At 46.2% G+C, this 24,386-nt stretch overlaps 2 protein-coding genes and 1 non-coding gene across 11 annotated transcripts in view; 2 read left to right on the top strand and 1 right to left on the bottom strand.

The window, feature by feature from the left end:
• Positions 1-9,801, bottom strand: part of PHF8 (PHD finger protein 8) — a 112,589-nt gene extending 102,788 nt beyond the window's left edge. For 2 of the 9 annotated variants that reach the window (XM_073799225.1, XM_019943609.3), the window contains exons 1-2: positions 3,341-4,275; positions 2,240-2,429 (exon numbers count right to left, since the gene is read on the bottom strand). In XM_073799225.1, coding sequence (XP_073655326.1) covers positions 2,240-2,337 — 98 coding nt within the window. In that variant the 5' untranslated portion in view covers positions 2,338-2,429; positions 3,341-4,275. Of the gene's footprint in view, positions 1-2,239; positions 2,430-3,340; positions 4,287-4,903; positions 5,079-9,694 lie in introns of those variants that run through there. The other 7 variants (XM_073799227.1, XM_073799226.1, XM_073799229.1 and 4 more) reach the window with 7 other exon arrangements.
• LOC117310131 (uncharacterized) lies at positions 5,414-10,208 on the top strand. The gene is made up of 2 exons (XM_033849095.2): positions 5,414-6,222; positions 7,986-10,208. The coding sequence occupies exon 2, from the start codon at positions 8,049-8,051 to the stop codon at positions 10,113-10,115; it is 2,067 nt and encodes a 688-aa protein (XP_033704986.1). The 5' UTR covers positions 5,414-6,222; positions 7,986-8,048; the 3' UTR covers positions 10,116-10,208.
• Positions 10,209-11,467: 1,259 nt separating this feature from the next.
• LOC117310451 (U6 spliceosomal RNA) lies at positions 11,468-11,570 on the top strand. Its single transcript, XR_004524601.1, has one exon. It is a non-coding gene; the product is annotated as a U6 spliceosomal RNA (small nuclear RNA).
• Positions 11,571-24,386: the final 12,816 nt, after the last annotated feature.

The following is a 24,386-nucleotide window of genomic DNA, read 5'->3' as shown; positions in this document are numbered from 1 at the left end:
AATTTGGAATTCTTAAAGGCCTCAGTGGTGTTCCTTGTAAGTGTCAAGTCTCTACTATGCAAAGATGTTCACCGCAATGTTTTCTTTTGTTTCAACAAGCACCCAAATAAAAATGCAAAACATTTCCAGAACCCCCAAAGTTTCCCTCACATCATAGTATTATTTATAATATAAAAAAGTAGAAATAACCTAAGTATCCAACCTCAGAGGAAATGACCAAGTAACTGATGATACAGATATATGATGGGATATCAGAAATCAGATCAATATTTAATGACCTTAACTTTATAATGTTAAGTAGGAATAAAAATCACGTTACAAAATGGTACTTATAATACAATCCCATGTTGTAAAATATATGTTTATATTCTAAGTCAAATGATGGGAGTTAATGCAACAAAAAAATTAAACAGTAGATTGTCCTGGATAGTAGGCTCACGGATGATTTTTATTTCCTTCTTTATTCTTTTTCTGTACGTTCTACAATGAGCATGTCTCACTTACATAGTCAGGGAAATTTTTTTATTATTATTTAAAAAAGAAATACCTAACTTTCAGGCTTGGATGTGGATTAGATGAGATAAATGTATGCCAAGTCTCTGTCATGGGGCCTGGAACACAGTAAGTACTCAGGAAGCATTCATTCCTGTTTCCTGTTCCCAGACTGCAGAGTTAGGGTCTCTGTATTGTGGTAGGAGTTCACTTTCCAGGTTTAAACCTACACAATCCAAAGCAAGGGCCACAGGCAATAGCTTTTTTCAAGACAACTCATTCATTTGTTCATTCAAAAATGTACTCAGGGGGCTTCCCTGGTGGCGCAGTGGTTGAGAGTCCGTCTGCCGATGCAGGGGACACGGGTTCGTGCCCCGGTCCGGGAAGATCCTACATGCCGCGGAGAGGCTAGGCCCGTGAGCCATGGCCGCTGAGCCTGCGCGTCCGGAGCCTGTGCTCCGCAACAGGAGAGGCCACAACAGTGAGAGGCCCGCGTACCGCAAAAAAAAAAAAAAAAAAAAAAAAAAAATGTACTCAGAATCTATTATACGTTTAGCATTGAACTAGGTTCTGAGGATACCAAACATGAAAAGCTGACATCTCTGCCCTCAGGCAGCTCTTGCTAATGAGTGACACAGACGTATTTATAACTATGATATGATGAAATAATCACTTTCAATAAGGATGTACACAAAGTGCCATGGGAACATGACACACAGTAATACTCAACAAAGATCAGCTGAATATGAATTTGGACGTGCTGCACAGGGCAGTCCCTGCTAAGAGCAGAATTTTAGCAGCACCAACACCTTCAGTTTGGTCTTGGGTGTGATAGCAGGAACAGCTCCTTTGGAGGGGACTAATGATAACTGAAAATTCTAGAATCTAACAACATGCAACAGGAGGAGGATGCCATACACTGTTTTGTTGTACTCTAATGTACAAATCCCTCTCATGGTTTTCTTTCCAGAGCTGGGATATAAGTCTCAATAATGGGATAATATTACAGGTTTATTCCACACACTAACCTCTCTGGAATCCTGGGTGACAGGTGCTTATGTGCACACATGTTTAGCTGGAGGGAATTCATTAGTGGTTTTACTCCTACTGTTTTACCCAACATCTCCTCTGCTTAATTCAATTTAGCTGGATGGTTCTTCAGATAAATACTGTAGAAATAAAATACTATTGCATTTCTGTCTCCATTTACTGAGTGCATGCAAAATGCTTTAAGTAAACAGGAAGGATGTATTAGATATACTTCATGGGTGAAAACAGAGGCTCAGAGAGGCAAAGCAACTTGCCCAAGGTCACTCTGATAATAAGTTGCAAAACCACAACTCAAATCCATGTTTGTTGGACTCAAATATCTCAAAAATGCAGTACCGTCTCCCCCAAAGCCAGCATCTGAGGCAAAACAAAATTGCCAGAATACAAAAATGATACATTCTTTGTGGCTGGAAAGAAAATATTTTTCTAAGGGAAAAAAAACAAAGAAACAGAAGAAGGGTACAAAGAAGAAATACATATGGGAAAAGAAAAAAGAGGAGAAACCAGAAGCCAATGTCAGCTAGGCCCTAGTCTGCAAGGAAGGACGTAAGAATCTGGGTCTGGGAGATGGGTTGGTGTTAACTGTCTGCAAGAGAGGGGAAATAAGTTTCTGAGCAGGAACCTGAACCAGAGTTGAGAAAGGAGCAAGTGAGCACCTGGTCTCTACACCCTGTCCAGCGTGCCCTGCCCTCCTTACCTGCCATGAAACCAGTCCTGGCACATGTCACACTCGATCATGAAGCGGGTGACATCGTAAGGCAGCCGACAGAGGCAATACACCGGTACCGAGGCCATCTTCGCCTGGCCTTGGAGCGTTCTGCGGTGGGCCAGGTTCTCAGCGTCAAAGGGAGCGGGAGGCGGCAGCACGCGTTCTCTCTGGACGAAGGCTGGGCACAAACAACACTTTTTACAGAGTGAATCAGGTCCCTCAGCTCACAAATGGGCAGTTACCGCTGCCGGGATGCAACACAGCTGGTGCGGCTGTAGGGGGCAATCGGAGAAAGTCCACCGGCCGCCAGAATTTCTTTAACAAATAAAGAACGGCGCTCTGCCGTCGAGGCTTTTTTTCCCTCCTTACCTCCTCCAGCCCCCAGGGTCAGTGATAACTTCTTTCCGGGTTTCAGGGAAAGATCTGATGCCTTTTCAGGAAGGTTCTTTAATCCCTCACTGCACCCTCTCCTTGTTAGCAACCTTGTTTCCCAGGGCTCTCAATATTTATTATGACACAAAGCATAGCCTAGAGGATGAGGCTGGGGGTACCTCAGAAAAAGCCACTTCTCTCACCCCCAAAATAGACGCAACTAGAGAGAGATGAGGGATCCTTGTAAGTCCTCAGATTACTCGACAATTACCTCGATGTCTTCAGCAACGAGGCAGACAAGACTAGGCGCCCAACTCAAATCACAGTTCTGGGGTTCTGTTGTGAGAGTTTAAATGATCTGCTCCTTCACTCTCAAAATCATTCCATCCCCGACCAATCGGGAGTCTCATCACCCCAACAACTGAAATAAATCTCAACCTCAAAACTGATCAGCTCACCCTCTACTTCAAAGACGACAGCGTTCTTATTGCACCCCCAAAACTCGAAAGGATCGCTTCAAAATCCCTGAAACTGACTAGAATTTCCTCACACTCCTGCAACCAAGCCAGGATTTTCCTCCCACAGCTCTTAAACTGGCAGGTATCTCCTCACAGCCCCCTCAAACTGACCAAGACTCCCCTGTCCCCCAAAACTGACAGGGATCTCGTCACAGATCCCAAGAGTGACAGGAATATCCTTGCAGCCCCCGAAACTTACGAGAATCTCTTCACGCCTCCCAAACTGACAGGAACCTCCTCACGCCCCAAACCTGACAAGAACGTATTCGGTCCGGAACCCTACAGGGACCTCCTCATCTGCAAAGCCGCAGGGATTCCTCACGCCCGCTGAGCTCAGTTCCACCGAAGCGCCGGCGGCCGGGCTCGCTCCGGAGCTGCTCAGCGCCTCGCTCAGCGAAGGTTCGGCCAGCAGTTCCGGCCCCACAGGCGACGCGCACCGAATTCTGGGATCGTCACGGCAACGCAGCGAACCTCTCTCGCCTTACACTCGAGCCACCCGCTGGGTCGCGCGGCCCTGGTCGCGCGGCCCTGGCCGCCCTGCGGTTGCTTCAGGGCAATTTTCTCCACAGCTCTGCCCCAGGCCCGGCTGTTAGGGCCTACTGGAGCCCGCGGCTCGGGCCTAGTCCGGCGGCCGCCTGACAACAGGCAAGCGGCGGCGTCGCTGGGCTGGCAGGAGATCGCCGCGAGCAAACCAACGAGGAAGGAGATGAACCGGCGGCCCGGTTGGAGAAAAACAGCCCGAAAAATCGCCGGGAGAAGCCCGGTGGCGGTGATAGGCAATTCAGAGTAGTCAATAAAGTTTATTCAAAACAACGAGGAAGTTGAGGCGGAGAGGGGAGGAGAAATACGGGGTAAACAGCTACCATGTTGAGAGTGGCGGTGCCGCCGCGGGTAGGCGACCCGACCGCCATCTTATGAAGGCCGGACACGCGAGGTAACCGCGGCACAGGCGGGGAAGGGCGGGCCCCGGCTCCCGCGTGACGCCATCGGGGGCGGAGCGTCACCTTGAGAAAGGGGGCGGGGCTCGGCCACCTTTGGACCCGCTCGACTCCCCAGGTACCCAATCGACGCTGAGAACCCGGAACCGAAAGGCGGGGAGGCCGCCATCTTAGGCGAGGCAGGCGCTTGGCTCCATTTTGAGTGGGGCCAGAGCCTTCCCCGCCTTCGCCTTTCCCCTACTCCGGGCGAGCAGGGAGTTAAGCACCCGCCCCCCACCAACATCAGTGACACACTGTTACTCATTCTCTCCCCTCCTCCCCAGACACACACACCCTCCCCTCACACACCCTACACACACACACACACACACACACACACACCCTCCCCTCACACACACATACACACACACACTCCCACCCCTCATACACACACCCTCTCCTCACACATACACACCCTCCCTTCACACACACTCCCTCCCCTCTCTCACACACACACACACACACACACACACACACTCCCCTCACACACACATACACTCCCACCCCTCATACACACACCCTCTCCTCACACATACACACCCTCCCTTCACACACACACTCCGTACACACACACACACACACACACACACACACACACACACACACACACACACACACACACACACACACACACACACACACACACACACACACCCCTCCCCTCCTCCCCGCCAGCTTTATCCTCTTACGAGAGGAGGTGAACTCTTTGACTGTGCTCCGCAAACTTAATAGGTGGCGGCGGGGGGCGGGCCTTTGGCCCGGTTGGAGGCGGGGCTAGTACTCACAGGTTCCCGTTCATTGAGCACCTTCAGCTGGCCAGCCTCTTTCATACGGTCTCCGGGTCGTTTACTCTTCACCCTGCAAGGGAAGCTCTGTTATTATCCCAGCGAGAGGAAACGCGCTTAGGGAAGCCAAATGGCTTAAGTTTCAGAGCCGGGAAGTTGTTGAACCTTGCACCCTCTACTATCCCCCCACCCCCGCGTCCTTCCCTGGGTCCCTTGATCGTAATTCCTCCGTAAATCCTCTGTCCCCAGCTCCCTCTGAAATCTCTCTTCTTTGACCCCACCCCAGTTCAGTTTAGTTCAGTTCAAATACAGTTCAAGGATTTCCATGCACCTGTCCCACGATTTTCTGACTACAGCCTGAGGGTGGGGTGGGAGAAGAGGTTGAATGAGTGGAACTCCACACACATGCTTCAAGGTGGCGCTGGTTTTCTCAGACATTCTAGAATATTCTCTAGGAATACTCTTACTATTTCATTTTCTTAGGGTCCAACTGCTTTAGAAAAGGAAATGTGTGTGTGCACACCAGTTTCCTAAGTGATGGTGGGTTAGGCCCTGGGGATACAATGATGAAAAAGAGGAACTCTGCGGTGGGAGATTGCCAGCCAGTGCAGGAGACAAACTTGCAGGTAAACAGTTGGAATACAGCATCTAGTAAGCACACAGATACCTCTTGCAAAGTTCAGAATGAGGCTAAGAAAGTGCCTCAGAAGCTGCTTGCTGCTGTCAAGGAAGATTTCAGAGAGACTTGGAGGGTATATAAAAGTTCACTAAATTAACAAGAACGTTGTATATAAAGTGTAAGGCCAACTGGCCCGAGGCAGGGGAACGCAATCAGATTCACAGGTTGCATCAGACCGAAACTCTCCGGACCACCCAGCTCCAGAAACTGACCTGGAGACTTTCCGGACCACCCAGTTCCAGGAACTGACCTGGGGACTTTCCACCCGGCCCAGCCTTCCCGCCTTTCGAGGGGCGGGACTAACGGTCCCAAGACTGATGCAACCAGCACCAGATAATGCCACGATACCCGAAGAGACCACCAAATAAGGAATACCCTGCGCCCTCCCAGATTCACCACACCCCTTTCCCTTCTTCCCCTATAAAATCTTGCCCAACCCTCGCCCGGGTGAGACTTCTCTGGCCCCTTTCTCTCGGACCAGTGAACCTCGCCCGGGAGCGCTCCCTAATAAAGCTCACTTGAAGCTTTCCTGTTTCCCGGTGCCGAAACCCGGGAGGGGTACCCAGCCCCACAAATTACCGCGGGGCCACCCCTCCCGACCGGGGACCTCTGCTCACCCACCCGATCCGGCAGAAGCAGGGTAAGTCCCTCCTTCGTTCCCCTCGACCCCCGGGGTCCCTACCCACCGGACTCCCTGTCCTTAACCGCGGCCGCGTCAGGGACTCCTCCGTCTTCCCTCCGAGCCTCGGGCTATTGTGGAGACGTCCCAACCGTCTGACTGCTCTCCGATCCGCCGTGACCAGAGATTGAGACCAGAGACATCTCTCTCTTTCTCTGTTCAACCGGGGACAAACCGGAGGTCATGGGGACCTCAGAATCCAAACCAGATCCTAAGACGCCCCTGGGGTGTCTCCTGGCCAACTTTACAAAACTCGGCTTTTCTCAAGATCTCCGCCGCAGGCGGCTCAAATTTTATTCCACCGAGGCCTGGCCACTGTACCCTCTAGACAATCAATCTAAATGGCCTCCTGAAGGGACTTTCGATTTCAACATCCTCCGCGATTTAGATAACTACTGCCACAGGACGGGTAAATGGTCCGAGGTCCCCTACGTCCAGGCCTTCTGGTATTTACGCTCCCGCCCTTCCCTCTGCATCGATTGTTCCACTTCCCAGATCCTTGCCAAACAGACATCTCCTACATCCAAGCCCCTAATTTCCTTTGACGATGACCCCCCCTCCACTAGCCGACCCACCCGAATCTCTCGCCTCTCCCCTCTCCAGAGCTCCTCTCCAACCTCCACCCTACCCTGAGGCGGTCCCTCCTCCTCCCGAACCCGCTCTGGCCCCTCCAACCGTTCCCCCACCTCCCTCGATGGTTTCTCCTCCCACGCCCCTTGCTTCGCCAATTAGTGCACATACACGCTCTCACGACTCCCAAGATTCAAATCTTCTCTGCCCTCTGAGGGAGGTAGCAGGAGCGGAAGGATTAGTTAGAGTTCATGTTCCCTTTTCTCTCCAAGATCTCTCTCAAATAGAAAAGCGATTAGGCTCCTTTTCTGCCGACTCTTCCCGCTACATCAAAGAATTTCGCTACCTCTCTCAAGCTTACGATCTAACCTGGCACGATATCTTTGTGATCCTATCTTCTACTCTGACCCCTGACGAGAGGGAAAGAATTCAAACTGCTGCCCGAAACCATGCAGATCATGTTCACCTTACCGACAACTCCATGCCTGTCGGAGCGACTGCCGTACCCGGCACCGATCCAGGCTGGACTTATCAGGATGGCCAAGATGGCCGTCGTAAACGCGACCTCATGATCCAATGCCTTCTGGGTGGCATGCGGGCTGCCGCACATAAGGTAGTCAATTTTGAAAAACTAAAAGAGATAACCCAAGAACCTAATGAAAATCCAGCTATCTTTCTCAATCGCCTTACAGAGGCCTTAACTCTCTACACCCGGCTGGATCCCGACACCCCGGCAGGGGCAGCTGTCCTAGCCACCCATTTTATCACCCAATCAGCCCCGGACATCCAAAAGAAATTAAAACGGGCAGAAGACGGCCCTCAAACCCCTATTCGAGATCTGGTAAAAATGGCCTTTAAAGTCTGTAATGGTCGTGAGGATTTAGCAGAATCCAGCCGACAGGCTCGGATGCACCAGAAGGTGGCCCTCCAAACCCAAGCTCTTGTAGCCGCCCTAAGGCCGGCCATCTCCCATGGACCACAGCATCCACGGGGTCCGCAAAGGGCAACCCCGCCGGGGGCCTGCTTCAAATGCGGAAAAGAAGGCCACTGGGCTCGCCAATGTCCCAATCCCCGACCTCCTTTTAAGCCCTGGCCCAGCTGCGGGCTAACGGGCCACTGGAAGAGTGACTGCCCTACAACTGGCCCTCCCTCAGCGTTTCCACACAGGGGGCAGGCCGACCCAACGGCATTACCACTCGAACTGCTGGGATTGGCTGATGACTGACGGCGCCTGGACTCGAAGACCCCCCATCACCCTCGCCGAGCCCAGGGTAACACTACAGGTAGCGGGTAAGTCCATCTCATTTCTGGTGGACACGGGGGCTACCTATTCGGTCCTGCCTACCTATTCCGGGCCAGTTTCTCCTTCCCAGATCTCGGTCATGGGTATTGATGGCAAACCATCCTTCCCACTCCAGACCGGTCCACTCCCATGTCATATCGAAGGACTCCCTTTTACTCATTCCTTCTTAGTCATACCATCCTGCCCAGTTACCTTGCTAGGCCGAGATGTCCTTTTCCACTTAGGGGCCTCCCTCCAGCTGGTTAGACTTGACCCTAAGGTCCCCTCCTCCCAACTCCTGCTTCCTCTTCTCGGCCTGTCTCTAGAACCCTCCCCCTCCTATCCCCCTCTTCCAATCACACCGAACCCAATCAATCCCCAAGTCTGGGATACTTCTAAGCCCATAATAGCAACACACCATTCCCCCGTCCTCATCCGCCTAAAGGACCCCTCCAAATTTCCATCAAGGCCCCAATTTCCCATCTCTGAGACTCACCTTAGGGGCCTACAACCTATTATCACCAGACTCCTAAACCAGGGACTCCTTATCCCCACTGACTCTCCCTGCAACACCCCCATCCTGCCTGTCCGCAAGGCCTCTGGGGATTATCGCCTGGTCCAGGACCTCCGACTAATCAATGAGGCCATAATTCCCCTCCACCCAGTAGTACCAAACCCATACACCTTGCTCTCCCATATCCCCCCATCCACAACCCACTTTACGGTTCTGGATCTCAAAGATGCCTTTTTCGCTATCCCCCTACATCCCAACTCCTATTTCCTCTTCGCCTTTACCTGGACGGATCCGGATACTCATACTTCCAGTCAGCTCACCTGGACAGTTCTTCCCAAGGGCTTCCGCGACAGTCCTCACCTCTTCGGTCAGGCGCTGGCACGGGACCTCACTTCCTGCTCCCTTACCCCCAGCACACTCCTTCAATATGCAGATGACCTCCTCCTTTGTAGCCCATCTCTCAGCCTCTCAAGACAACATACTGCAGATCTCCTCAATTACCTTGGCTCTCGCGGTTATCGGGTCTCCCCAGCCAAGGCTCAGTTATCTGTATCTTCTGTAACCTACCTGGGGCTCCACCTTACCCCTACCACAAAAGGTCTAACAGCCAATCGCACCCGGATTATCTGTGAACTCCAGCCTCCGGAAACAGCAGAACAAATTCTCTCCTTTTTGGGCCTTCTAGGATTTTTCCGACACTGGATCCCTAACTTTGCTCTTCTTGCTAAACCCCTATATTTGGCTGCTAAAGAAACCCCCCAAGTACCCCTTACCTCTCCCCCCCGGAACTTACCTTTTCCCCCTTTAAGAGTCCCCATATTTCTTGATTTAGAAAAAAAGAACCTCACAATTTGCTACGGAAGCCGCCCAAACTTAACTAATGATGCACTCCCTTGCAATTCATCCCTCCCTGTAACTACGCCAATGGGGGCACCACCAGGCTTGTTCTTTTGGTGTAATGGCTCCCTTACAAAAGAGGTCAACTCTTCCTCCCCCTTCCCATGTATCCCCGTCACCCTTGTTCCACAACTCACATTATATGGCCAAGCCGAATTTCTCTCACTTACCACACAACTCTCTAGCCGACAGAAAAGGGCCATCTTTCTCCCTATGGTCGCAGGCATTTCCATCGCCTCCTCTCTCGTCGCTGCGGGCATCGGGCGGGGGAGAGCTCTAATACATAGTGTTTCAACATCCCGCGACTTAGAACATAAACTCCAGCCAGCCATTGAAGCCTCCGCCGCCTCCATCTCCTCTCTCCAGTGCCAAATCACCTCCATAGCCCAAGTCGCTCTCCAGAACCGACGAGCCCTGGATCTCCTGACGGCCGAAAAAGGAGGTACCTGCCTCTTCCTACAGGAGGAATGCTGCTATTACATCAATGAAACAGGACTCGTCGAAGACAACGTAAACGCCCTCCATCGCTTCAGAGAAGAACTCCAACGCAAACACCAACAGTCCACCTCCCCAATTCCCGATTGGTGGTGATCCACCCTCTATACCTGGTTAACACCAATCTTAGGCCCCTTAATTCTCATCTATATCTTGCTCATGTTTGCTCCCTGTTTTCTTAGGTTCCTTCGCAGGCGCATGGAGGAAGTCTCTCGGGTGGTCACAAGCCAAATGCTCCTCGGTCCTTACACCTTGCTTCCTACAGAACCCCCCACTGGTCTCCCCTAAGCCTCGGACCTCTGGCCGCCCGACTCCCCTTTCGACGCCCCCATTCAGCATGAAGTAGCCAGAGATCAGAACGCCGCCCCATTACACCAAAGATGTCAGGATGTAAGGCCAACTGGCCCGAGGCAGGGGAACGCAATCAGATTCACAGGTTGCATCAGACCGAAACTCTCCGGACCACCCAGCTCCAGAAACTGACCTGGAGACTTTCCGGACCACCCAGTTCCAGGAACTGACCTGGGGACTTTCCACCCGGCCCAGCCTTCCCGCCTTTCGAGGGGCGGGACTAACGGTCCCAAGACTGATGCAACTGGTCCCAAGACTGATGCAACTGGCACCAGATATTGCCACGATACCCGAAGAGACCACCAAATACGGAATACCCTGCGCCCTCCCAGATTCACCACACCCCTTTCCCTTCTTCCCCTATAAAATCTTGCCCAACCCTCGCCCGGGTGCGACTTCTCTGGCCCCTTTCTCTCGGACCAGTGAACCTCGCCCGGGAGCGCTCCCTAATAAAGCTCACTTGAAGCTTTCCTCTGTTTCGCGGTGCCGTTTGTTAAGATCCAACCTTACATAAAGGATTATCATGTACAGATGCATGGATGGACATGGGAAAACATTTACAAAAAGAAGTTGAATGTTAGATTTTATCCTGTAAGCAGTAAGAAACCATTGTAGGTTTTTGAGCAAAAGCAACAGAGTCACATTTGTGGCTTAGCCAGAGGACAATCCAGGTTTAGCGGGACCTGAAACTTGTACAGTTTGTGAGGTAGGATTTCATTAAGAAAAGAATATAGACTTGTGAATACAAAATTATGTTCAAAGGTAGACAGAGTATTTCTAGAAGTCATTCCTACACCTGGGTAATAACTATAAATAGAAGCGGTAAAAACATAAATGTCCCCACTAAACCCAAACTAAATGTATCCCGCAAATCAACTTCCACTTAGATGGATCTCAAAAATGTCTGAGGCAGCTCCAGCATCACCTAATACAAGGAAAATGTGACCAGGAAAACTCAGTGGGAAGGGACAGCAATTTTAACCAATTGTGGTTTAAATATATTTTGCAAACTTTATAAAACAATCGACCATGTGACCATACGGTAAGTGACAAACCCTGCAGCTTAAGCTTTCTTAGCTAAACAAAAAGGCAGGAGGGTGTTCGCTTCAGCAGCACATATATTAACGTTGAAATGACAGAAGATTAGCATGGCCCCTGTACAAGTTTGACATGCAAATTTATGAAGCATTCCATAATAAATGAGAGAAAAAGGGGAGAGGCAGAGAGGAGGAGGCAGTCGCAGTAGTCATGAAAATAAGATGAGGCCTGAATCAGAATAGTTGCAGCAGGGGTAAAAAATGATCAGATAAGTGGGATATTTTGGAGGTTGAATAGGCTGGGCTAGGAGACTAATTGAAAATAGTGGGTGAATGAGTGAAAGGAGTGTGAGTTCGTTTCTAGGTTGGGTGTCATTTCTGGATGATGGTGCCATTGACTGAGCCAGGGTACACAGAAGAAAAAGCAGTTTTCGTGGGGAAGAAGAGACTAAGTTCAGTGTGGAGTATGTTGAGTTAAGGTGTATGTGGAACATTAATTCACTCACCCAACAATTCTTTGTTGAGCATCTACTATGCACTAGGCACTACAGTGAGGATGTAGCAGTAACCCAGAGGCACTAGGTGTGAGGATGTAGCAGTAACCCAGATAAGGTCCTGGCCTTCATGGTGCTAATATTCTTCATGGGGATCAGTCAATAATCAAAACAAATACAATTTCATTCATATATTTATTGAGCACCTACTATATACAAGGTACTGTTCTAGGCACTGGGGATTCAGACAAGGTCCCTGCCCTCCTGTGATTCACATTCCAGAGAGGGAGACAGACAATAAAGTGAGTCAAATAAGATAATTTCAAACTGCAGTGAGTGCTATGATGAAAATAAAACAAGTTATGAGACAGAGAAAGATTTAAATAGATGGTAGTCTATTTCAGACAGTCAAGGAAGGCCTCTTAGAGAAGCTGGCATATGAGTGGAAGACCTGAATAACAGGAAGAGCTGGCCAGGGACAGGGTAGGAGGAATAAAAGTACAAAGTCCCTAATTTGGTGGTGGGGGCCAGTTCAGGGCACTCTCTCAGTAATACCTCCTGAGCATTTATTTATGATGGACTGGGTGGGGTATGGGTGGGGTTTTGGGGTGGCATCTCCAGACATGAGTAAGAGACCCTGTGTATACCCTTAAGGAGTATACAATCTAATGAGGGAAGCAAGGTTCAATGAACAATAACAGGCTGAAAAAGATCAAACCCTAAGTGCTACCTAGAGGTATGAACAACATGTGTAGGAACAAAAAGGTAGCCACAATTAGTTCAAACATATTCAGTGAGTGTGTCAGGAAAGGCTTCACAGGAGGTGGCATTTGACCCAGGTACAGTGGTACCCACCCCTAAAAGCTCTCCCCCAGTGATATTGGGTAGTAGAGTTGGGGGGTAAAGGATAACGGGGAAGGCAAAGCTGTCAGGGGGTTGAATCCGAGGCAGTTAGATTTACTGACAAAGGAACTCACACTGCCATGGATGGGAGGCAGCCAGCTGTTGCCCTAGAAATATGTGCTCTAGTTGTGTCTCACATCAGTGCATGATCTGAACTGACCGCCATAGTACAAGGCTGCCCTGGAAACTGTCTTCCTCTACCCCACCTTCACTTAACAGCTGTAAACATTTACTTTTAATTACATAGGCAATAGTATATGCATTTCCGTTGTAAATAAATATCCAAACAGGCTGAAGATGCCCCGACCACCACTCAATCCCTGCTTACTTTCCTAGAGGGAACCTCAGCGAGCTCTTTTCCAATTCATCTCTCTGCATATAAGTACATATAACTGTTGAGAGGAAAAATGATGAGGGCCAAAGTGGACTATAAAATACATGAAGAAAGATGGCGAAAAATGGGAAAACATTACATGAGGAAGAACAGACTTGCTCCAAAACGGACTTGAAAGTACAAAGACAGTGAAAACAAAGGACAAAATAATGACAAATAACATTATCTGAGAAGTTACTGTGCGCTAAGCACTGTTCTAACCTCTTTACATGCATTAACTCACTCAATCCTTACAGCAACCCCATGAGGTAGGTACTAGTACTATCCCCATTTTATGGATGAGGAAGCTGAGTGTAGAGACTTTAAACCACCTGCTCGAGGCCACATAGCTAGTATGTATGCAAGCTGGGGTTCCTGGCAATACAGGGCCATACTCCAGGCTTTTCACCACTCCTTGTGTGAATCTAACAGCAACTGGTAGCTCTAAGATCCATGTCATAGGGAAAGGTGATCGACAGTTCTTTGCATAATTTGAATCACAGAAGCAAAATATGGTTTACACTCACTTGGAATAAAAACTAGCAGGATGGTCCCCCAGGTACCAAACTAGGTAGCTGAGAACACCAACCCACTCCTCCAGGGCCAGCTTTAGGGGTGTGCCACCTGTATAGAGCTCTGCTCCCAGAAAGGATTTCAGGCTTGATTTAATGCTGTCCTGTCATTGTCTTGACATTCTTAATAATTTTATCTTTGAACCTGTGTCTTGTAAGTATAGTCCAGTGTGACAGTGGAGCATACACATGAGTAGAAGAGATACACTGGGTGGCAGTGAGCAGAGCCTGTGGGCACGGCAGGTGATGTGCATGCTGAGCAGTTGGTCAGGCCGCCTGGCATATACAAGCACATCTGAGGCAGTCTGGGGCCCCATGGGGCCCGGAGCGGGGGGGCGTTGGGGGACATTGGGCCAGTGACAATGGTGGCAGGAGTAGCATAAGCAGTAGCAGGGGTGGCAGTAGCCATAGCCCTGAGAGAAAGGACAGCCTCTGCGTGGGGGCAGTGATGGGACCTGTGGTGAGAGGGAATCTTGCCCTTCTGTCAACAGAGCCTGTCCCTGCAGCATGTGCACAAATATTAACTCTGGCCTGAGCACTGGGACAGGAACTTCTGGCACTCAGGCAGTAAACTTTGTCAGTAAATTATTACAAAATAAAAAAGTACTCACAGACATTGAAGTAAAGTACATCACGGGAGGTTATTAGAATTCTTTGAGGGGTTTTACAGCAGTCCCCAAGCTTTTTGGCACCAGGGACTGCTTTCGTGGAAAACAATTTTTCCACGGAGGGGGGCGGGGGGGGGGGCGGGAATGGCTCAGGTGGTAATGCGAGTGATGAGGAGCGGCAGATGAAGCTTCACTCTCGTCTGCAGCTCATCTCCTGCTGTGCGGCTCTGTGGTTGGGGACCCCTGGTTTAGAAAAACTCATTTTGAAAACTAGTGCAAAATTGCAAAGCAAATATCCACAGACTAGGAAATGGAAATTAAATTTAAAGATCATCAAAGTAGACACAGATGAAGGCTTTGGATGAACCAATTATTAATGAGGAAGACAATTTAAAAGTGTTTTCCTTAAATTGAAGATATAGTGGTAGAATGCATAAAAAGGTGTTTTGAATTATAAATAAATAATGAAGCCATTTTCATTCCTTGTATGACCTTGTCTTAGTCTGTTCAGGCTGCTATAACAAAATTGCCATAGACTGGGTGGCCAATGAACAGATTTATTTCTTAAGGTTCTGGAGGCTGGGAGGTTCAAAATCAAGGTGCTGGCACATTCAGTGTCTGGTGAGAGCCCACTTTCTGGTTCATAGATGGTGATCTTCTTGCTGTGTGGGAGAAAGGGTGAAGAAGCTCTTTGGGGCTCTTTTATAAGGGCACTAATCTCATTGATAAGAGCCCCACTCTCAAGACCTAATCACCTACCAAAGGCCCCACCTCCTAGTACCATCACGTTGTGGGGGTTAGGATTTCAACATGACTTTGGGGGACGGGGACACAAGCATTCAGTCTATAGCATACCTCCACAAGTTACAGGAAATGTCAGAGGAAACGTTAAATGCCATTGTATAAATTTATATTTAAAATTAGATTCAGACTTAGACAAAACTGATCTGTATGTAGAGTTAAATCTTTTTTAGAAACATTGTTCTACAAGAATCATCAGATCTAGATGTATGAAAATTTGTATTTTGAAATAATTTATCAGGAATCTATCCCAATGTTGTCACAGCCTACAACAAACAGTGCCAGTAACAGTTGCATCAGTAGAAAGCTCCTTCTCAAAATGAAAAGTTATCAAACATTTGCAATCTTGACTGATGTTACCTTCAATCATACTGGTTCAAAACGAGGTTGCCAAAAATATAGATTTGATGATTAAATAATTGAATTTGCAGAAAAGTGAGCCAGAAAAATCTTATGATCAATCGAGGTATCATATTAATAACGTTATTATTTATTTTACTGAATAAATTATGATAAAAATATTGTTCTGCAATTCGTAAGTTTATGTTGTTATTCATGTATCACTATTACCCCTATTATGATTTTTTCTTGTTCTTTTTTTTGCGGTACGTGGGCCTCTCACCGTTGTGGCCTCTCCCGTTGCGGAGCACAGGCTCCGGACGCGCAGGCCCAGCGGCCATGGCTCACGGGCGCAGCCGCTCCGCGGCATGTGGGATCTTCCTGGACCGGGGCACGAACCCGTGTCCCCTGCATCGGCAGGTGGACTCTCAACCACTGCGCCACCAGGGAAGCCCCCTATTATGTTTTATAAGTAACAAAATATTTATAAAGAAAAAACCTTTTATTTTAGTGCCTTTAACTGCATTTCCCACCTCTCCCCTGGTTTTTGAACAGGGAACCCTCCATTTTCATTTTGCACTGGGCCCTACAAATTATGTAGCAGGCTCCCACTCCTGCTGGATGGTAATCGTGAGATGATTTGAAGGGATTGTAGCCACTCAAACAGCCTTACTGCTCTAAACAAACTCCTTTCCACTGGGAGTAGGGGATGAGGGTGGGTAGAGATAAGATGTCAACACAGAAAAATGGAGGTTAGTGTGGATATCTATCATTTTCACGTGAACAGGATGATACTGTCCAATATCATTTGGCCAATTACTTTCTTCACTTGGCAACATCTTGGAGATCTTTCTGCAAGGAAATCAACCTTGTTCTTTTTTGAATTCCTGTTCAGGGAATTCCATAATTTGGATGGGTCTTGATTTATTTCTCCACTCCCCTGATGGATATTTAAAGTGGCTTTAGGGCTTCCCTGGTGGCGCAGTGGTTGCGAGTCTGCCTGCCGATGTAGGGGACGCGGGTTCGTGCCCCAGTCCAGGAAGATCCCACATGCCGCTGAGCGGCTAGGCCCATGAGCCATGGCCGCTGAGCCTGCACGTTCGGAGCCTGTGCTCCGCAACGGGAGAGGCCACAACAGTGAGAGGCCCACGTACCGCAAAAAAAATAATAAATAAAAAAAAATAAAGTGGTTTTATTTTTCAGTAATACAGAGCTTCAGTGAACATACCAGTAGGGGCCTCCTTGTGTACAGGCATGTTTCTGTAGGGGGACACTCACAAGTGAGTTGCTGGGCCACTTTCAATCTTAATTGCATACTGCCAAATTGCCTTTCAAAAGCATTGTGCCAGTTTTCACTCCCATCAGCAGTGTATTTTCACATTTCCTAAGACTCTGACCTTTAAACTCTTTGCCAATCTGATGGAGAAAAAAAATGGTAACTCGTGTTTGTTTTTAACTCTGCATTTTCCCTCACTAGTGCAGTTGAATGTCTTTTTATATGATGTGTATTGGCCCATCCTCTGTGAACTTTTTGTAACCTTTGCCTAGTTTTTCTTACAGGTTTATTTATTTTCTCCATATTAAGTTGTAGGAGTCATTTATATTTCTGGATATTAACCCTTTGTCTATTATATATATTGCTGATATTTTCCCACAGTATGTAACATGTTTATGGTTTGTGTTAGCATACAGGAGTTATCATACAGAATGTTTGTATAGCCACTTGATATATTTACATCAATCTTTTCTTCTATGGCTTTTCTTTTTTGTTTATTGTTTTGGAAGACCTTTTTTATACAAGGCAACAACCATATTATCTTTTTTTCTCATTCTGTTACAGTGCTTTCCATTTAGGTCTTTAACCTACCTTAAACTCATTTCCTTCTCAACGTTTACATTTCTCCTATCTGGAACTCTTTTCCCCCAGATCTTCCTATGGCTGACACCTTCAGAGTCAGCTCAAATATTACTTCTTCCAAAAGGCCTTCCCTGACCACCTTAACTAAATTAACCACCCTCTCTACATTAAGATGTGCCCTAGTTTGGGACTTCCCTGGTGGTCCCGTGGGTAGAACTCTGCACTCCCAATGCAGGGGGCCCAGGTTCAATCCCTGGTCAGGGACCTAGATCCCGCATGCATGCCACAACTAAAAAGATCCCGCATGCTGCAACTAAAAAGATCCTGCATGCCGCAACGAAGATCCCGTGTGCCGCAACTGAGATCCAACACAGCCAAAATAAAACAAACAAACAAAAACAAAAAAAGATGTGCCCCAGTTCATTACCTTGACTTATTTTCTTCATAGATCACCTCTTACTGAAGTTACCCAACTTATTTGTTTATATGTTCACGGTCTGTCTCTCCTTAGATTGGAAACTCCATGAAAGTAGGGATTTTGTCTTGTCCCCAGCTTCTAGAATACATTTAGAGTTTATTATAGTGAATTTGATATGATGTAAGGATAACTTCATTTTTTTCCAAAAGGATAGCTGATTGTCTCAACACCAGGACTTGCTCTTCTAAAGGAGCATTATTACTGAGTCGAGGATGGTTATGATTATTATTCAGTCCAGTGGTTCTCAACCTGTGGTGTATTGGAATCACACTTGGAGATTTTTTTTAAATTTAGATTTAATTTTAATTTAGATATAGATAACAAAGTACCACAAACTGGGTGGCTTAAAACAGAAAGGTATTGTCTCACAGTTCTGGAGGCTAGAAGTGGTATTGGCAGGCTATGCTCACTCTGAAAGCCCTAGCAAAGCATCCTTCTTTGTCTCTTTCTAGCTTCTGGTGGTTGCAATCCTTGACATTCCTTGACTTGTAGGTGTATCACTCTGCCTCCATCATCACATGTGTGTGCCTGAATTTCTCTCTTCTTATAAGGACCCCAGTCATTGGGCTAAGGTCCACCCTAATGTAATATGACTTCATTTTAACATACAAAGACCATATTTCCAAGTAAGGTCACAATCACAGGCTCTGGGTGGACATGAATTTTGGGGGGGACACTATTCAACCCAGTACAGAGTGTCACATTTACAAACTCTGCTTTATTAGCTCTGGAGTGGAGGCCCAGCATCCTTAATTTTTAAAAGGTTTACAGACTTGACAAATGATATCAATGTTCACCTGGAAAGGTGGACATGGGGGAAGGCCCTTTTGAAGCAGAATCTCAATCCCAGATGCCAGTAAATAAAAATACTGATGAATTTCACTCCATAAAAGTTAAAACTTTGTGAGGTAAAAAAATACCATAAACAAATTCAAAAGATCAGCAAAGGGCTTCTCTGGTAGCGCAGTGGTTGGGAGTCCGTCTGCCGATGCAGGGGACACGGGTTCGTGCCCCGGTCCGTGAAGATCCCACGTGCCGCGGAGCGGCTGGGCCCGTGGGCCATGGCCGCTGAGCCTGCGCGTCTGGAGCCTGTGCTCCGCAGCGGGAAAGGCCACAGCGGTGAGAGGCCCGCGTACCGCAAAAAAAAAAAAAAAAAAAAAAAAAAAAAAAAAAAAAAAATCAGCAAAGCTGGGAAAACATATTTTCATCATATATGATAAAAGGCTAATTTCTTTAATTTATAATGAGTTCAGAAGAATTAACATGAAAGAGACAAAACCCGATAGTAAAATGAGCTAAAGAATAAGCAAGTAATTTACAGAGAAAGACATACACATATCAATAGAGATTTGAAAAGATGTTCAATCTCATCCATGAGTAAAGGCATTTAAATCAAAACAATAAAATACCATCTTGACCTATCAGATTGGGAAATGTTTAAAGTTTGATTGTACGTAGAACAAGTGAGGGTATGAAGAAATACTAGATACTTTCATATGCTGTTGGTGGGACTGAAGTTGGTACAACTTTTTTCATTTATAATTTGGCAATATATATCAAAATAGAACACGCACATATTCTTTGAACGTGTGGGCTTTGCTAGTGCCTCCTCAGCTATCATTTCCCACTTTTTCCTTCCCAACAATTTGTAGATTTTTATTTGTATATCTCTTCTTCCCACTCATAGCCCATGTATTTTGGGATAAACAGATCTTACTCCCAGTTCTTCTGACCACAGACATCATTAGTTCAGGGGAGGACTTGTGACCTAAGCAAGCCAATGAGGGAGAACCTTGGGAGTCCTGCTCACTGGGAATGTTGGGTCAGAGTTTTCTCTTCTCTGCTGGACTTAAAGGAAGAGATTCAAAGCCTCCATTGCCACTGGCAGCCATCTCGTGGCCACCTTGGCTAAAGCACTGGTTCTCAGCCTTCAGTGTGCATCATAATCACCTAATCTATTAAAACGTAGATTGCTGATCTCTACTCCCAGAGTTTCAGATTCTGCAGGTCTACAGTAGGGACCAAAAATTTCCTTTTCCAGGGCTTCCCTGGTGGCACAGTGGTTGAGGGTACACCTGCTGATGCAGGGGACACGGGTTCGTGCCCACATGCTGCGGAGTGGCTCGGCCCGTGAGCCATGGCCGCTGAGCCTGTGTGTCCGGAGCCTGTGCTCCGCAACAGGAGAGGCCACAACAGTGAGAGGTCCGCGTACCGCAAAAAAAAAAATTCCTTTTCCAAGAAGTTCCCAGGTGATATTGATGCTGCTGGTCCAGGGACCACACTTGGAAAACCAGTTGGATAAAGTAGGGACTGTACAGCAGAGAGACTTAAAGAAACTGGGTAGCTCTAGCTCACCCTACCGCTGGAGTTGTGTTTTGCTACTTGTAACCAAAAGCGCCCTAACCAATATACTCAGCAATCTCGGACTAAAAATTTACCCTATGGATATACTTGCAGAAGTTTACCAAAATATATGCCCAGGGATGATCATTGCAGCACCGTTTGTAATAGCTAAAACTGGAAGCAATCAAAGTACTTGTCAATGCTATACTCTCACTTCATCCCAGCTTACACTTCTCCCTCCCTGTGTCCTCCAGTCCATCCTCTACCTCTGCGTCTTTATTCCTGTCCTGTCCCTAGGTTCATCAGAACCTTTTTTTTTTTTTTAGATTCCATATATATGTGTTAGCATACGGTATTTATTTTGCTCTTTCTGACTTACTTCATGCTGTATGACAGATCAGACAGAGGTCCATCCACCTCACTAATACAGCAGAAACTAACACAACATTGTAAAGCAATTATACAGCAATTATACTCCAATAAAGATGTTTAAAAAAAATCTGGACCTCAAAGTACTTGTCAATAGGGAATTGATACATCTGATGGAATCATCCATCTAATGGACACTATGTAGTGTTGAAAATTATGAAATAGTCTGTGCATGCTCATAGAAAAATATCTCTAAGATATATTAAGTATAAAAATCATGATGATTAAAAGGGAGTAATTTATACTTTTTAAACAAAAGAATAAATAAACAGATATGCAGGTATATGCTTAATTGTTTCCTGGAAGGCTAATTTTGATTAAGAATGGCTATATTTGAGGAAAGGAGTTGAAATTGAGGTGGTGCTAGAAGTTCTTCAGTCTTCATTTTGTATATTTTTATTCTGTTTGAGTTGCCTAACCTTAGGTAAACTTTCCTTTTTTTCAAAAAAGAAAATGTCATTTGGAGTTATCTGGGCAAGGCATAGGCCAATTTTAATTTCCTTCTTTGTGTTTCTGTATTGAAGAAACTAATAAATGTTATGTTATTTTTTAAAAGATTAAATCATGAAAAGGTGAATGGAAAATTAAAGACTTCTCAGGTATTCTGATGTGCAGCTAGGCTTGAGCACCACTAACATGGTGCATAGGTTATAAACTGGTGAGGACTTATACCTGTCCAGATTGAGACTTAACTGGGGAGCTACTAATTATACTTTAATGTGCATATGAATTACCTAGGGATCTTGTTAAAATGCAGATTCTGATTGAATAGATCTTAGGTGGGGCCCAATATTCTGCATTTCTAATAAGCTCTCAAGTGATGCTAATGTTGCTGGACTACTGATCACACTTTGATAGCAAGAACAAAGAAAGAGGAAAGGAGGAAAAAGAAGGAAGAGGAGGGACCATGAAGATGGAGAGGAAGGGACAGATATGAGACACTGCAGAATGATTGGGCATATGGAAAGAGGAGAGTCTGAGGTGATGAGGTTTTTGGTCTGGGTGATGCAAAGATAGTAGTGACATTAACCAGAGATAGAGGAATCAAGCTGGAGGAGGAGGAAGTACAGGAAACAATGAAGGAGTGTGAGTAAGACTTCACATTTAAACATATTGAGTTATGATTTTTCTGGGAGAGTATTATGTGGACTTGTCCAGCAGATCATTTGAACTCTGACTCTGCTCAGTAAAGTTCACATAGAGGTAGATTTGAGACTCATCTGTATAAAGGTAAGAGCTGAGACCATGGGATAGGATGAAACTGAACAGGGAGAAAGAATAGTGAGAAGATGGCTGAAAACAGAAACTCTGAGAAATGCTAATCTTAAGAGACATGCTAAGAAGGAAATGAAAAAGTAGTTGGAGAGGCAGTACAGAAGACTAAATATCCTGAAGGGCTTTCCTACTAAAGAACAACTAGATCCTGCATAAAAAATAATTTTTATTGTATTGCTGGATGTGTGAGTTAGCAACTGCTGCATAATAAACCAACTCACAACTCAGTAGCTTGAAACCAAACCATTTATTGTTGCTCATGAGTCTTGGTGCTCTGTTGATCTGCACTAGGCTAGGCTGATCTTGGCTGGGCTCATTCATGTATCTGTGGTCTGCTGGTGGGTTGGTTGGTGGCTGACAGGTCTAAGCTGGTCTGGCTGGATATAGCTAGACAAATGGGTCTCTCATCCTCCAGAAGGCTAGTCCAGGCTCATTCCCATGGTAATTCCAGGGGTCCAAGAGAGTGAGCAGAAGCACGCAAGGCTTAGAACTGACATAATATCACTTCTGCAACAGTCTATTGATCAAAGCAAAACATAAGACTAGTCTAGATTTGAAGGGTGGAGAAACAGATGCCATCTCTTAATGGGAAGAGCTGCAAAAGGTGTAGATACAGGGAGATGTGAACAACTATGGCCATTTTTGTAATCAATTTATCATGCTGGACTTATCAGAAGTAAAAGGAGTCTTTAAAGAGCAAGCAAAATACAGCAAGCAAGCAAACAAACAAAGCCATGACAATAGTAATAAACCCCACTGAGCTGGCTAGGGAGAGCAGGGCACTTGAGGACACTTCCAAAAATGGAATAGAGGTAGTTCCTCGGAAAATTGAGGTGCTGTTACTGGAAGAAATGAGGAAAGGCTGCTGGTCACGTAGGAAAACAAATAGACATCTGCTTCAGAATCCAAGAATCTAGCCTTTGTCATGAGAAAATTCTAGGAATACTTTAAATTGACACAGAACAGCCTTGTCTTTTTGGTCCTTGAAACCAGTACGCACATGAGGCAACTTTTAGGAGTTTGAGCTTGGACTCAAAACCAGCATGTCAGCTGTGTCTTCTTAAGGTATTGAAAGTGTTTTCACATCCACTAGCTTGTGTAACTCTCACAACTACCTATAAGGGAGGTAAAGCAGGCATTATTATTCCCATTTAATACTACTTCTAAAAGTAATTTTGTCACTATCTTGTAAAAGTGAGCATTTGCATGCCTTCGGTCCCAGCAGGAGACATGTGCACAAGCATACACGGCAACATTAATGGAAATAAGCCATATTTCCATTGGACAGAGAATGGGTAGATAAATTGTAGTATATTCACACAATGGAATACTATACAGAAGTGAAAACAAATTAACTACAGCTACAGCAGTAATGTGTTTGAGTCTTAGAGGAAAAAAAAGTTGGGTGAGAAAAGGAAGTTGCAGAACACTACATAAAAATAACGTTTTTATAAAATTATAAAGCAAGTACAACCTAACAATATATTGTTTAGGAATAATTACATATGTGATGTAACTATTTAAAAAGAAACCAAGGGAATGAAAACTAAAAGTCAAGATACCGGTTACCTCTGGGGAAGGCAGAGAGATGGAATAGTTCTTAGGTTGGGCAGTGGGCTCATGAGTGTTCATTTTATTATTGAATTTCATTAACATATGTTACATGTATCCTTTTGTGTTTATCAAATAATGCATAATTTTTTTAAGTAGTCAAAAAAGGAAAGAGAAATAGCAGAGAAATGTCAGGGAAGCCAGAGAATTTCAGGAAATGGGTTGTGTTTCAGTGTCAATTACTGTGGAAGTCCTCAGCAAGATGCCTGTATGAAAACCCTGGACTTGGTGACTGGGAGCACACTAGTCGCCTTTGGAAGCAGCCACATTCAAATGGGAAGGGCTGATGCCAGATTACAGGCTAGGAAGAAATGTGTTATGAGGAAATCAGGACTGGGAGCGTAGACAAGTCTTTCATCTACTACCAACCCTCCCACCCCCACCAAACCCATAACAGCTAACATTTACTGAGGCTGAATTATATGCCAGGCATTTTACATACACTATGTCATTTAATCCTCATAACCACCCCCACAGGGTGGGCTAGGGGAGCTAAACTCAATGCTTGTGTTACCACAAGATTATATCCACTTCAGCCCACATGCAGAGAATCCCTATGACACTGGAATGGGAATGAATGTTTCACTATTCCATTACAAATTTTAGGTATACTGACTCAAGTGGTTAGGTAATGGCAACCAGCCAAAAGGCAATGAGTCATATCTACCCAGAAATGGGTCATTTCTCCCTGTGATGCTATTATTGCGACTCACCAAACTTACCTCTCCCTTTTTCCAGGGACATAGTAGAACTGTACTTTTCCACCTCTAGGAAATTAGGTGCAACCATGTGGGCCATCTCTTTGGGCAATAAAAAGAGAGAAGTGATGTGTGACATTTTAAGCTTTAAGAGTCAGTGTGTATTTTGGTCACATTCCTTCCCAACTCAGTGATGC

Source organism: Tursiops truncatus, chromosome X, assembly GCF_011762595.2.
Source record: "Tursiops truncatus isolate mTurTru1 chromosome X, mTurTru1.mat.Y, whole genome shotgun sequence".
Classification (NCBI taxonomy): Eukaryota; Metazoa; Chordata; class Mammalia; order Artiodactyla; family Delphinidae; genus Tursiops; species Tursiops truncatus.
The sequence above is the reverse complement of the archived record's forward strand: the minus strand, read 5'-3'. Positions and strand labels throughout refer to the sequence as shown.

Excerpts from the sequence above, each read along its gene's own strand:
- LOC117310131 (XM_033849095.2), top strand. The coding sequence starts at position 8,049 with ATGACTGACGGCGCCTGGACTCGAAGACCCCCCATCACCCTCGCCGAG.